This window comes from Penaeus chinensis, chromosome 22, assembly GCF_019202785.1.
Source record: "Penaeus chinensis breed Huanghai No. 1 chromosome 22, ASM1920278v2, whole genome shotgun sequence".
In the NCBI taxonomy this organism is placed as follows: domain Eukaryota; kingdom Metazoa; phylum Arthropoda; class Malacostraca; order Decapoda; family Penaeidae; genus Penaeus; species Penaeus chinensis.
The window spans coordinates 15,402,595-15,417,594 of NC_061840.1; the positions used below are offsets into that span (position 1 = coordinate 15,402,595).

Genomic DNA, 15,000 nt, shown 5'->3' on the forward strand with positions numbered 1-15,000 from the left:
ACACCGTGATTTTAAGCCCGCAAGTGGCGTCTGTCTTGGAGTGCCCCGCAAGTTGCTTCCTAAATACATATTTCCTCGTCTCGAGCCCCATATTAAGTCTCTCGCATCGGCTGCCGTCTAGTTGCAGCGCCGCGGCGATCTTGTGAACGATAAGGCCGGACCACTTCGTCTTGGGCAAAAGCCTCTTCCTAAAATGAGGTCAGTCTTGCGCTCGACAGACAAAAGGTCCTCCTCTGCTCGGGCGTGGAGTGGAGGAGGCCAAGAGGGGGGGGGGGGGGGCTCCCTACTTGGTGCCGGAGAGCCGGCTGGGAGGATCCCGATTATACACGAGGAGCATGAGAGCACGGCGGGGACCTACGGCAACAGGGGACACCAGAGAGAGTGTGGGGGGTCAGCAGAGTGGACAGGGGGCATGGGAGGACGGACAGGGAGGCAAGATAAGGGACTGACAAGGATTAATGCTGTAAAACAAAGGCAAATAGGAAAATCCAATTGTAGTGTTATTTTGGGAATGTCAGACCGTGAAATGTCCGATTATGTAATTGTGTTTAAATATGTGTGTGTGTGCTGTGTGTGTGTGTGCATGTGTATATATATATATATATATATATATATATATATATATATATGTATGTATGTATGTATGTATGTAGATTGTATATGTATAAATATTATTTAGTTGGTTTTTTATTTAAATACTGAGACATTCATTTTCTTGATTATGAACACAATAACACATGATAATACACAGTTATCAGAAAATAACATAACTTTTATTTAGTTTGTGCTAATAATGTAATGAACTTTGTATTTTGCCCAATATGCAGTAACCATTACAGTATCCTAATGTGCCTTTCTTTTGTTTCCTCCCACAGGTAAGGGTAAGAAGTGAACCAGGAAGATGTCCTGCAGGTTAAGTTGTTTCTGTGAGTGAGTGAATGACTGTCCTGTGCTGTTAAGATCGCCTGATCAGTAAGTGCTTTCCAGATTATAGCTCTTCCTATTGATGAGCTTCATTCAGTGAGTGTGTGCATCTTAGGTTTAATTTTTTGTATTATGATTTGTTTTTTATTTATTTATCTTTTAAAGAAAACTCTTACTTGGCACTTGTGGAAATATTCTTACTCTGAGATATGGCAGTAACTTCAGGCGAAGTGTAGGAGTGTAGTAGCAAGGTTCTTAATATACATAAATATATTGGATATATGCATATCTGTTTGACTGATTCCGTAAGGCCTGAACGAGCGCACTCCAACTGGCGCTTAGGACCCTCTTCCCCTCGGCTAGTCTTTTTTTTTCTGCCAGCCGTCTCCGAAAGGGCCTTCGGGAGAAAAAGGGCCCATCGGCCTTTCTTTAGGCATACGAGGGCGGAGGTCACCAACACTCAGAAGTTGGTTTTCCTGAGCTTCGGGTACTCGGGCGCGCTAAGAGTCAGTGTCGGGTGCCTTGAGAGTCCTAGAGCGTCGGGCCTTGCCGAGAGCCTTGCACTTGAACTGGCGCAGGGAGGAGGAGCGGGGGCGTCCGCTCTGTCTGTCTTCGGGCGTCTAAGGACGTCTACATGTGCCGGAAGCGGCTGGTTCCTTCTCGAATGTGTGCTCTATCGCGTCTTCGGCGCCTGGCATTTGTGTAAAAGGGTTTTCGTTTTTGGCAAGACTCATCGCACTGGTCGGAGCTGTCTAGAGGCGTCTAGCGGACTGAGTCTGAGGATTGCCGTAAACCTGCCTGGGCCCGCGTTGACTTATAAGTATAAACATGTAAATAAATTGCGTCTTGGGCCATATTTGCGCCGGAGACTGTTGTTGTGTTGAGAGTCTTAATGTATTGAAAATCTTGCTATGTTCGGACTCTCGCCTGGTACTGAATTTCTTGCAGTGTTAAATCTTGTTGAGTTGATAGATCTGTTCTAGTCCTGTGCGAAGTTTTGCTTGAGTTAGTTGACGGCCTTAAGGGGATTAAAATATTGTTCGAAACACATTCACAAGCTTTGTTTTGTAATTGTTAAATGTGATATTCTGAAATCCAAGTTTTGAAATTAGTGAATTATAGACTTTGTTGCATCGAAAATCATGCATTATAGGTTTTATCGGTAGACAGATCTCCCGGTGTATTATTTTTTTTACCGATTTTTATAAAACTGATTCAGATTCAGATTCTGTCACGGCAAATCGTAGGATGTTTAGAGATCCACTTTAAAGTAGAATTCCGTACCTTGGCAACGCAGCCCCCACCCTTCAATTGCGCTTTGCATGGAGGGACTCAACTTTGCATCCTGCGTCCGAAATCTCCTACTGGGTGCGATGACCCGGGGGATAGCCCCAGAAACGCATTCGAGGAGTCCCCAAATTCTGTTTTACGGTGCGCCCGAGATCCCCAATAGATGGCAGTAGATGAGGGTAGTGTAAATGCGGGCGCGGGTGCGGGTTACGCCCGTGTGACCTGGGCGGTTCCAAAGCCAGGGAGGAGCATCGCTGGATGATGTGTGACCAATATGGGGCTTTGTCGGGGGGGTGGGGGGGTAGGAGGGGAGCCAAGGAGGTTGGGGTCCTTGGGTCTACGCGGGACCCCCTCTCCCCTGCCCCTTCGCCACTCATCCCCGAGAAGAAATGTTTACCAGGATTTGAGTGGATTATAATCGATTTGTAGCGAAATGGATTGGGATCTTGAATTACCCTGTTGACGCGGGAAGGTTTTTAATATGGTTTGTGTGACTGTTTCTTTGTTTGTTTACGTTTACATGTGTGCATGCACAAGGAGCAGAAACACACGCAAACAGAAACATGAATGTGTGTGTGTGTGTGTGTGTGTGTGTGTGTGTGTGTGTGTGTGTGTGTGTGTGTGTGTGCGCGTGCGTGTGTGTGTGTGTGTGTGTGTGTGTGTGTGTGTGTGTGTGTGTGTGTGTGTGTGTGTGTGTGTGTGTGTGTGTGTGTGTGTGAAAATATATATATATATATATATATATATATGTGTGTATATATGTATATGTACATGTTTTTGTGTGTGTGAGTATGGGAGAGGGAGAGGAAGAGGAAGAGGAAGAGGAAGAGGAAGAGGGAGAGAGAAGGAGAGGAGAGAGGGAAAAATAGAAGTGAGTTTGAGAAAGGAAAAGGAGAGATAGAGAGAGGAGGAGAGAATGAGAGATAGAGAGAAGAGGAGAGAAGGTGAGATATAGAGAGAAAGAGAGACGAAGAGGTAAAGTGAGAGAAGAAGAGACAGGGAAAGAAAAAGAAGAAGAAGAGAGAGAGAGAGAGAGAGAGAGAGAGAGAGAGAGAGAGAGAGAGAGAGAGAGAGAGAGAGAGAGAGAGAGAGAGAGAGAGAGAGAGAGAGAGAGAGAGAGAGTGAGAGTGAGAGAGAGAGAGAGAGAGAGAGAGAGAGAGAGAGAGAGAGAGAGAGAGAGAGAGAGAGAGAGAGAGAGAGAGAGAGAGAGAGAGAGAGAGAGAAGATGAGATAGAAAGAGAGAAGAAGGAGGAGCTGGAGAAGAAGAAGAATAAAAAGACAGGAAGAGAGAAGAGGGAAAAAGAAAAAGTAAAAGGAGAGAGTGAGTGAGTGAGTGAGTGAGCGAGCTGAGAAGATGCTTGGACAGCGACAGAAACAATCACAGACACCGAGAGAGTAAGAAAAACGCGAAGGGCATTTCAAAAGGCCTGCTGGGAGTGGCGAAGGAGGAGGCAGCGAGATGAAGAAGAGGAAGACGAGGAGGTCGATGAAGAGGAACGGTTCGAACAGAGAAGCGTAAAGAAGAGAAGCTTGAAATAAAAGGGAAGAAGAGAAGTGGCTGAGGAAAAGAACGATAGGATAACGAAGAAGAGAGAAAGGAGGAGGTGGTGGAGGGATAGTGAGGCTGGAGTGGATGAGGTAGGGAAGGAAGGGTGGCGAGGGGAGTAGGGGAGTGGGAGGAGGGAGGGGAGTGGGAGGGGGGCCCGGGGTGAAATATGAGGGTTAAAGGTTACCGCCAGTTGTGGCGCGGAGGGGGGGGAGGGGAGAGAGGGGAGGGGGCGGTGGAGGTACCCGAGCCCTAAGGAAGGTGAGGCTTTGTTGGAGACCACGAGGAGAGGAGGAGGCAAAGGAGAAAGAGAAGAACGAGTAACTAATGAGGAATGCGAAGAAAGATAGGGGAATAGGAAGAAGGAATAAAGACAGAAGTTCGAAAAAGGATAGAAAATTATGGGGGGGGGGGAAGAGGAGTTATTAACAGAAGGGAGAAAGACAAGAATGAGAAAACAATAGGAATAGAGACAGAAGCGAAGAGATAAACAGAGAAAACGAAATTAGGAAGAAGGGAAGAATATAGACATTGTCAAGGGAACAGATCCCTGTGTAGTGTAGTGAAGGAATGGCATAGGCAAAGCTAGTGTTATGATAGTGCAATGAAGCTACTAAAACTAACGGGCTTTGAAGCAAACCGTGATGGTTCAGTGTGAGGCAAGAGTTAGGGCCTTGGTGTAAGATTGGCGAAATTAGAATAGACTTGAGACGAACGAAAGAGGCAAAACGGTGATATCCTATACTCCTCACTCCGGATCCACCCTGAGGAACCCATATAAAAGTAAGACGCGAACCCATGAACCAAGCGGCCATCCTCGACCTCGAAACTGCGCCTGATCCTCTAAATCCTCGAAGGGCGAGCTTGGAGGCCGAGCCAGAGAGGGCCTCGGCGCGGCTCATTCCATCAAGCAGCTAAGGTATCCGAAGTAACCGCAGCGTTGGTTCCTTTACTTCTATAATTACCTTTCATTACTGACCCAATTATCGGCCCATTTCCTCTATAAGTGCAACAATTACCACGCGGGTTTCTTACGCTATTACTGTAATTAGAGTTTGGATGCTTTTATTTGTACCACATGAATCAGGCGGCCTCGTCGGGCCTGTTGCGTGCGATTTATGGCTGCATTCGGGGACCTCGGCGGTGTGTTTGCTGCGCTTTTTGGCTCCGTTTTTTGTGTGTTTTGTCTGCCTCTCTCTCTCTCTCTCTCTCTCTCTCTCTCTCTCTCTCTCTCTCTCTCTCTCTCTCTCTCTCTCTCTCTCTCTCTCTCTCTCTCTCTCTCTCTCTCTTTTGCGATGCTGAAAGCTCGGGCGTTTATTTTTTTTTGGGGGGGGAGTTATAATTTTTTTTTAAGCTTTTTGTCTGCCTCTCTCTCTCTCTCTCTCTCTCTCTCTCTCTCTCTCTCTCTCTCTCTCTCTCTCTCTCTCTCTCTCTCTCTCTCTCTCTCTCTCTCTCTTTATGTATCTGTACTTAGGTAGGTGTATGTAGTAAAAAACATATCGGTTTTTACTACGCCTCAAGAGGAACTCACACACGCATGAACACACACTCACGCTCCCCCTAGGTCCCCCGGGGGTCAGGGGTCACATCTATGTCGAAAAAATCACAATCGGTGGTGTTTTTCTCTCTTTAGGCAACAATGAAGGTTTTAGTTCTCTCGTCCACCTTTTTCTTGTCTCCTTTCTTTTTTATGCTTTTCTTGGCGTCTCTCCCATCTCTCGGCTTTTTATCCTTTTTTTTTATTTATTCTATTTTTGTTCTTTTTTTTTTTTTTTTTTTTTTTTAGGTTTCGTAGAGATTTATCCTTCTTTGTAGTTATTTTAAAATCATTTTGGTCGATGTTTTTTTTCGTTTGAAGCTTACGTCTTCATCTGATTGTTTTTGTTAATCTGCCGTTTATGTTTGTCTATCGCTATTCATGCTAGGTTTTGTTTGTCTCCGTTTATTCCTCTGTTTGTTCGGTTTATTTAAGGGATGATTTACTCGGGGAATTTACTTAGTTTATCCATAGTCTTCCCGGCCGCTTGTTTTGGCGGTCGAGGGATTACGGGCTGCGTGAATAGGCTGTCTCCCTGCTTTTGACGCGCTGGGAATAAGGAGATTTGCACTGGTTTGGAAATCGGATTGCTCTTGCTGTTGTTGTTTTTGTTGTTGTGGATGGTGGTGAAGGCGGTGATTTTTTTTATGTTTGTCTAATGGTTGTTTGTTTTGGTGTACGCGCTGATGTGTCTCTTTCGATATATGGCACTTCTTCTCTTGGATAATTAAGTGCTTATTCATTGATATAAGAGATGCTTCGCTGTAGATATAATAAAATGGAGTAAAACACTCATTCAGAATCAGTCAAACAACCAAACAAATGCTTAATTAGCCTGTCTGGAGTAGCGAGGGCTGGAAGGAGTGTCAGGTCCCGACAGGTCATATTGTCACCACCTGACCTGTGTAGCCATGACAGCTGCCTGGCTCGGGACAGATTACCGTGGCAGGTAACACGGTGCTCACACGCTACGCCTCGGTTCGCGCTCTCCTCGCTGCTCGCGTTGTCTCGTGTCGTTATTTTAAATGTCGGTGCCAGATAGCGGGGTTTCTTTAAATGCCTCTTGCTCTGTTTCTTTTTTTCTTTCTCTGATTCTTTTTCCTTCCTTCGTTCTTTTCTTTATTTCTTTCGCCATGCCGTGGCTCCCCTTTAGCGGTCTTCTTGCATGTATGTTTTCTTTTTCAATTTTGGGTTTTATGTTCTTATCTCTCTCTCTCTCTCTCTCTCTCTCTCTCTCTCTCTCTCTCTCTCTCTCTCTCTCTCTCTCTCTCTCTCTCTCTCTCACTCACTCTTGATCTCTTGATCTCTTTCTTTCTTTCTTTCTTTATTTATTTATTTCTCTCATGATTTCTTTCTTTCTCTTTCTATTTTCTCTCTCTCTCTCTTTTCTCTTCTCTTCTCTTCTCTTCCCTCTTTTCTCTTCCCTCTCCCCTCTCCCCTCCCCCTCCCCCCCCCCCCCCCCCTCCCCCTCCCTCCCTCCCTCCCTCCCTCCCTCCCTCCCTCCCTCCCTCCCTCCCTCCCTCCCTCTCTATCTATCTACCAATGTTTCTCTTCCTCTCTCTCCCTCTCCTTCCCTCCCTCTGCATTTCTTTTCCTGCCTCCCCCCTCTTCCCCTCCCATTGGGTCTCCCCATTTCCCCCTCAACGCTCCCAAGCCATAACGACTGGAATCCCATTAATGCTTAAACCTGTGTTGCAGTGAACGTGGTGGAGGCGCTGCAGGAGTTCTGGCAGATGAAAGCCCAGCGCGGGGCGGAGCTGAAGAACGGCGCCCTGGTCATCTACGAGTCCGTGCCTTCATCCTCCCCGCCCTACGTGTGTTACGTCACCCTCCCCGGGGGGTCTTGCTTCGGCTCCTTCCAGGTGGGTCATCCGGGGGAGCGCCGTGGAGGGCTGCCCAAGGTGGCGGAGGGGAGGGCCGAGCGCGGAGGGGCCGGGATGGGTAATTGGCCTTTCGGTGGGCTTTCGTAACGGGTGGGACTCTGATAAGGTATAATGGTGATGGGATGTTTGGGGAGGGCATTAGCAATTGCATGATGCGGGTAGTTTGGTGTGGCAAATAATGGTTGTTCCTTTAATGGTAATTATTCTTTTAATCCCAAGGCAATTAAGAAGTTTAAGAGCTATCACATCTTCCCTCTCGTTTTGCACATACGCGCAATTATCTTGCCTTGGTATGCGGCCATTATTTCAGTAAATGTACAGCTACAGTACTTCCTTACTCAGACAATTACCTTAATCACAAAGTAAATATTGTTTCTCTCACTATTAACATTCCATATAGTCAGCGTTGCCTGCTTTAATCAATCATATTTCATGGATAAAGTAAAATATATGAATCAAAGAGAAATAGTAGAAAAAACTAAAAATAAAGAAATTACTGGCACGACCACCTCTAAGCATCGCAGCACTGCAAAGGAGTATCCCCTTTCGTGCTTTCCACTGAAAGGGAGACGCGTTCCTCGGAACATCACAGATATAATGGTTTCCTGTCTCATTCTGACAGGAGATTCACTTAATTATTTTCCACTCTTTACCATGTTTATTGAGTCTGACCGAGTTTTCCGGCTCTTCCCAGAACTGCCCAACCAAGGCCGAAGCCAGACGCAGCGCCGCCAAGATTGCGCTGATGAACTCCGTGTTCAACGAGCACCCGTCCCGCAGGATCTCCGACGAGTTCATCGAGAAGGCCGTGGCCGACGCTCGGGCACAGTTCAAGGTGAGAGCCAGCTGGGGGTGGTACTAGGTGGGGATGGTACTAGGCAGGGATTGTACTAGGTGGGGATGGTACTAGGCAGGGATTGTACTAGGCAGGGATGGTACTAGCTAGAGAATGGTACTTGGCGAGGGTGGTACTAGGAGGGGATTGTACTAGCTGTAGAATGGCATACTTGGCGAGGATGGTACTAAGTGGGGATTGTATAATATAAGGATGGTACTAGCTGGAGAGTGGTACTGTGTGGGGATGGTATTAGTTAGAGAATATATAAAGTGAGAATGATATTAGCTGAGGGATGAGGCTTGTTGGAAATGATACTAACTGGGCGATGGAGTGTGGGAGATGAGGTTGAGTTGGAAATAAAGTTAACTGTGAGGGTAGGAAGTGAGGCAAGACAAGTGGGAAGTGAGGCAAGACCAGGAAGCTAGAAATTAGACCCAGCTGGGAGACGGGGCCAGCTGAAAGTATGGGACCATCTGGGAGGGGGGCCAGCTGAGAGCATTGTCCAGGAAGATAGATTCCTGATTTGTGTGCTTGCAAGTTCATTAATCTTCCAAAAGAATCGGCCACAGAATGGAATTAGTTTAGGTCATGAGGTTTACTGAAGAGGCGGGCCTGTATTCGGTAAATTTTGGGGTTGTATTCAAGCGTTGCGAAGTTAGTAAAAAAAAAAATAGGTGTAGGAGAGACGATAGTTTTTTTTTTCTTTTCAGAAGTATGTTAGTAGAATTTGATTCAGATATACGAAAGCTTGGTCTGTAATGTATTTTGCTGATAAATGTGAGATGATATTTTGCGTGGTAAATATGAGTTTGATTTAGAGGCAGCTTAGTAAGTATAGTTTTATTTACTTCTAATTATTGTTTTGATCTTCAATTTTTAACTTCTTGGCTTATCAGCCCATATTCAACCGTGACTTGAATGTCACACTTTATAGAATAAAAGCTCAAACCTAAAAGTAAATGAAAGTTTAGCATTTGAAAGCAGAAAAGCGAGTCATTGTTCATGTCACAAGTAGGGCCACCAAAGACTGAGAGGGACGAAAGGTCTATTTTTCTTTCCAGCACGTAGCTGACTTGTCCCTCCCCCAGGGTGACCCCGACGAGGCTGACAACCCGAGTACGGGAATCGGTGCTTTCCGCTTCATGCTCGAGACCAACAAGGGGCGCACGATGCTCGAGTTCCAGGAGCTGATGACTGTGTTCCAGCTCCTGCACTGGAATGGCTCCCTGAAGGCCATGCGAGAGAGGCAGTGCTCCAGGCAGGAGGTGGTGGCCCACTACTCGCACCGCGCGCTCGACGACGACATGCGCTCGCAGATGGCGCTCGACTGGATCGCCCGCGAGCAGGAGAACCCCGGCGTGATCTCCCGCGAGCTCGGCCAGAGCGAACGCGAGCTCGAGGCCGCTCGCTTGGCGGGCCGAGAGCTCCGCTTCCCCAAGGAGAAGAAGGATATTTTAATGCTAGCGTGCTCGCAGCTGTCACCTTCGCCCCTGGACCCATAATGGTCGGGTCCGGGCACAGGCGCTACCGTGATATTAGCACCAAGGTGTAGAGGTTTATGCTTTCATCTCTGCAAAATCAAAGCTAATTTACTTTTTATTGTTGTAAAGATTATGTTTTGTACTGTTTTCTTGTGTGTGTGTTTGTATATAATGTAAATAATCATTCCAAAGAATTTTATTATGTAATTATAATAATGTTAAGCTTTTGTGGGGTGCACCGGTGAGCCCCACATTAAAATACGCACCCCCAGGATGTTGCCCTTGGGAGGTCGCCTTGAGAGGTCACCCTCAGGTCATCCTGAGTTCTTCCTATGGGGATCATTCCAAGCAATCAGTCCTTGGCAGTTACTTCTTCCGAGTCATCAGCGAGGAGGCCAGAAGTCCGTGAAGGATTTTCTTGGAGCAAATGTGTCGCAGGACTTCAAGAAGAACGTAGCTCGTTAGCTTGAGAGATCCTGCACATGAAACGTGCTTCTTGGAAATCCGCCTTAAAGGAAGTCCTCTGAGGATTGATGATTAAGGATATCAGATAGAAATGGGCACTTTACCCCTGAAAGTTACTTTAAGAAGCTGTCACTGGTGAGTCTCGTGAAGTTCTGAAGTGAACTGAGTTGTCCTTAGTATGTCACCCTTGGGAGGCTTTTGTATTTAAGGACATCCGCGAACAGGTACCGTTACTGTTTAATATTACGCCAAGGAGCCTTTCTTTGGAAGCTACCCTCAAGAAGTTGCCAGTGACGAAACGCCTCTTTTGGAGTCTGTACTTAACATGGAAGGTTGCTTCTGGTCAATCAATCCCATGAGGTTACTTAAGAACGTGACGGAATTTTCCCTTGCTGGATTCTTTTCCTAGAAGGTGATGTCCGAGGGTGAACCTTAGGAGGTCACTACGCTGTTTGGTCGAGCCAGGTACTGGTTACTGCGCAGAGACTATGCTGAGCACATCCACTAACCAGTTTCCTCTCACATAGTAGAAAGATGTTCATTCCAGGAACTGCTTGACTGCCAATGTTCACACTACCTCCATCTTCTATACACTAGTTTTGCTGCCCATGAAGATTTTATTCTCAGAACCTCGGAGGTTTAACATCTTGTACGGCACTGATTATTTTCTCTGAAAGGAAAGGTCAGTAGTTCGTGAGGATTAGAGCAAGTGTAGGAAGCTAGTGATAGAAATATGGGCGAAAAGTACAGTGTATAACATAAAGGCATGCATAGCAAGTCCCTGGCTTGAAAGACAACCTCTACAGTAATGAAACTCTTGCACCACGCTTTTAACAATACCACCGAGCACCCTCTTATGTCAGTGCAGCGCGTGCTGATGGCGCTATAGGTGGTGGTGTCCAGCAAATCGTCACAGTGACTCAAGTTGTAAAACTGCAATAGCAATAGCAACGAGAGCAGCGTAGCACCAGGCGCAACATCAGCATAAATCAGCAGTCACACCCCACGACAGTGCCTCCAGTCTCTGCAGCAAGCACCAGGATTTGGCAAACTGTACAAGATCTCATTTGCTGAAACGTGTTAGGAGACTGATGCGTTATGTGCTGACGTTTTTTTGTTTAGAATGAAAAACAATTGTGTAGCCTCTCTAACTTCGACGCAGTTTGCTTCTTACGTACAGTTTTGTATACATTGCTTGGGAAGATATTGGTATTTTATAACTTTTTACTGCATTAACAGATGGGGTGCCTATGCTCTAGTTGCTTGACACCTACTCTATACTATGACACTTCTGCAAAAAAAAAAAAAAACAAATGTGGCTGACAATAAAACAAACAAATGAAGAAATTCTTCTTCTCTGACCTGATATAGAAAATTAAGAGACAAAATATATCGACATTCAATCACCTTAAAAGATCTGTTCGTAGGGATACCACTGTCCCACTTGCATGGCAACAGTACGTAACAAGCACTGTTGTCGCAGTTCTTGGAGAGTTGTGCACATCTGTATGTGATGCTACTTGAATTTAAAGTACTATTGTTCTCTCCCTAAGTGATATGAGAGACAAGTGGCACCTTGTAAACTTACTTCTTTTCTCATAGTTTGTGATGTCTCGTACGTAACGTAATGTAAGTTCTCCCAATGCTTTACATTCCCATGATTTTTTATATATATGTAATTGTAGTGTGAACTGATTTCTTTTTTATGTTTGTTGATTTAGATCCTTAGCAAGTCTGAGAGTGCAATGCACCTTGTGGCTACAGACTGTGCAATATGAATGAAGTGTTTGTGCAATGGTGTTTGTTGAGCATACTGGCCTGGAGAGATGAAGATGCAAACAGGAATTTTCTTTACAATAATCAGGAAAAAACTGAATGATTTCCCACTCACCAATTTTCATATCAATAGTGTTTTGCAGTTGCTGTGACCAAGCCTCAGTGCCAAATAATCTGTGCCAATCCCAGTGCCAAGTTTTTGGCTATATACTTTGCTTAAAGAATTTTCCAGTGCCAAAAATAGAGGAAAGAAATAATGCAATACTCTAGTTACTCCAGGCTGGTGGAGGACCCTAAGACAATCCTTCTGTCGACAGTTTTGCTATCAGACACTGGGCTTAGAATGAGAGAAGTAAGGTGAGGAAGATGTGTTAGACAAAATATGTAACTTGTGATTGTGAAAGACTGTGTATGGCCCAAACTAATTTGAAAAAAATAAAAGTGAAGAAACCATAATGTTTTTATACTGCTTTGTGAAGTGGAAGATTTAAACCCACGTGACAGGACGGATAGGATATTCCTGAAGCGTTACTGATCTCTAATAACGAACCCATGAAGCATGACGCTAACTTCAGTCTCGAAACATTGAGTGGACTGGATTCTAAAATAAATAATAATGATGCACACATTTCTTCATGGCACTTCATTCTAAAAATGATTGCAGTCTTCTAAAACAAACGATGTATTAACTAAAAATAGTTCCAGAACATGATCAGAGGTCCGTAAATCTTCAGTTGCAAATCTTCCAGTGACAAGCCTCTTTTTGCTGTTAACCCCTTCTCCTCGAGGCAAAATGGTGACTATCTTTTGCTACATAATGTGAAGAATTTTTGATTTTTTTTTTAATGTCCCCTTTTCAGTTGGTTTTCGTCTTTTTAGTTATCAATGCTAGTCTGGTATTGTAATTTGTCTCATATTTATGATTATATTGATGATAATTCTAATTAGTATATTTTAATTATCTTAAGTTAAAAGATAAAACTTCATGCAACAGACCGTAACGAAAAAAGTGTAATAAAGCAACTAACAAACGAGTGGGAGAAATACACCGTCTTCCATTTTAACTTCAGTGTACAATAGGTTCTAATACTAGTGTGCTTGGCCAATGGTTTCCATTATTAAATCTGCTGTGATGCTGGAGGATTGTTTTCCCCCGAAAATTTCTCAAAGGATTCTCAAAGGCAATAGTTATTACTCCGTCGTTCAACCTTCGAAAATCAGGCCCGGAATTGTTCAAAACAAATAAAACAATAATAATCAGCGTATTATATGTACAATATGGCCACTTCTTGACAAATGTTGGTTAATTCCTTACAGTTCACGTTCTTTTATAAGTTATTTATACTATATATGACTGATGCAGGATGTCAAGTTATTTTATACATTATAATTATTATTGTGGTTTTATCTAGGTATTAGTATTTGGTTGATAGTGCGCAATAAAGATAGTATCTAACGATTATTGAATACTCTTTGTCATAACTTCCACTTTTGTATCCCTCTACATTGATGAAATGTGGTCAAAGATAATAAGTATTTAGTAACCATTATACAGTCTGGCTTGATGGACTAGGATCCCATCACCCTTTGTATTGGGTAATATTAGTTAGGTGGTCGCCGCTCTTTCGTTGTTCAAACCCACCTACTGTTAGTTCAATCGGCGCTCGTGAGATGCGAGAGAGAGGCACCCGTTCCGTCTCGTTTTGTTATATGCTACTGCCTCTTTGTCCTCTCGGGTTACAGATTATGCACCAGTGTATTGTCATGTATGATACTGTAAATACTCGTTTGCGGACTCTCAGTTTGTAGAAATGGAATCATAAATGATATTGGATTAGGTTTCGAGGAGTTGATGTGAAAAATGCCATTTTGATGTTCTTTCAGCTATTGGAGTATCTGCGTAATTTTTTTTTTATTTTCTGCGTTATGGAAGTATTGTGTAATGGTAAATTATTAAATGATAATTATATGATTCTTAAAGCAAACGATGAAAGCCTGTAAAGAGACCAAGTATATCAGTGTGTCAGTCTACATATATAGGCACATGCATACACAGCCACATTTACACTTTCATACGTATACACAGACACGTACACATAGATATAGCACGTAGGCACACCGGTACTTATATACATACACTGGCAACTGCTCAGACACGCGGACACACACACACACACACACACACACACACACACACACACACACACACACACACACACACACACACACACACACACACACACACACACACACACACACACACACACACAGACACACACACACAGACACACACACACAGACACACACACACACAGACACACACACACACACAGACACACACACACACACACACACACACACACACACACACACACACACACACACACACACACACACACACACACAAGTGTATGCACATATACATATAAGTGTATAAATCAGCTTATACACCCGCACAGACAGAAACAGCGAAGGTCACCACTTTGCCACGAGAAACAAGATAACCCCTCCCTTCCCCCTCTGGCTGCCCCCCTGTATAGATTTAACATACTGGATTGCACATTGCAGAAATTCCTCCTGGTTTCGGACTAGGTTGCATTTCGTTGTTTCAGATACGTTTGGTCAACTGTTCCACATAATCTCTGCGAATGCTTAAAATCCAAAATAGTGGTACGCAGAAGAGTTCATCACACAGGTAGCGCGAACCTGGTGGCCATTATGGACTGCGAGAACGAATCTGGGGAATGTTCACATTTTTTGGAATTTTTAATTGTTAAGTGTTAAGTCCCATTATTGGAATGTGCGTAACAATCCATCGCTGAACCCAACCAGTGTCTGTTTGATTTTACTTTTATATTTTTTTATGTGGATTTATAAACAGTGTTACTATACATGCTTAGTGTGTGAATAGACCGTATTTTATACTGTTGTTTGATTAATGATATTTGTGTCTTCTCAGAAACTAAAATTGTACCACAGTCGGATCTTTTGTATGTCAGTGAAGACTTAATTTTGTCTTGTGTCTCCCATGTCTAATGAGAATGAAATTTATCGCATATCTGTAATATGTAAAACATAGTGGTAATGCATTACTGTTGTAGTTCTTATTAAAGAATACTGGTTGTTATAAGATGCGAAGGAGTTGACTGTTCTTTCAAGTAAAGAAAATATATATAAATGAATTAAAACTTTTGCAGGCACTTCTTGGAACATTTTGTATTGATGTTATTTGTTAAAAATAAAGAAAAAATAAATAACTT

At 43.9% G+C, this 15,000-nt stretch overlaps 1 protein-coding gene across 7 annotated transcripts in view; it reads left to right on the forward strand.

Annotated features, from left to right (window-relative positions):
- Nucleotides 1-13,980, forward strand: part of LOC125037241 (protein limb expression 1 homolog) — a 179,353-nt gene extending 165,373 nt beyond the window's left edge. For 5 of the 7 annotated variants that reach the window (XM_047630310.1, XM_047630311.1, XM_047630314.1 and 2 more), the window contains 3 exons: nucleotides 6,996-7,159; nucleotides 7,875-8,015; nucleotides 9,080-13,980. In XM_047630310.1, the coding sequence (XP_047486266.1) occupies nucleotides 6,996-7,159; nucleotides 7,875-8,015; nucleotides 9,080-9,520 (746 nt within the window). In that variant the 3' untranslated portion in view covers nucleotides 9,521-13,980. Of the gene's footprint in view, nucleotides 1-875; nucleotides 882-6,995; nucleotides 7,160-7,874; nucleotides 8,016-9,079 lie in introns of all 7 variants that reach the window. The other 2 variants (XM_047630313.1, XM_047630312.1) reach the window with 2 other exon arrangements.
- Nucleotides 13,981-15,000: the final 1,020 nt, after the last annotated feature.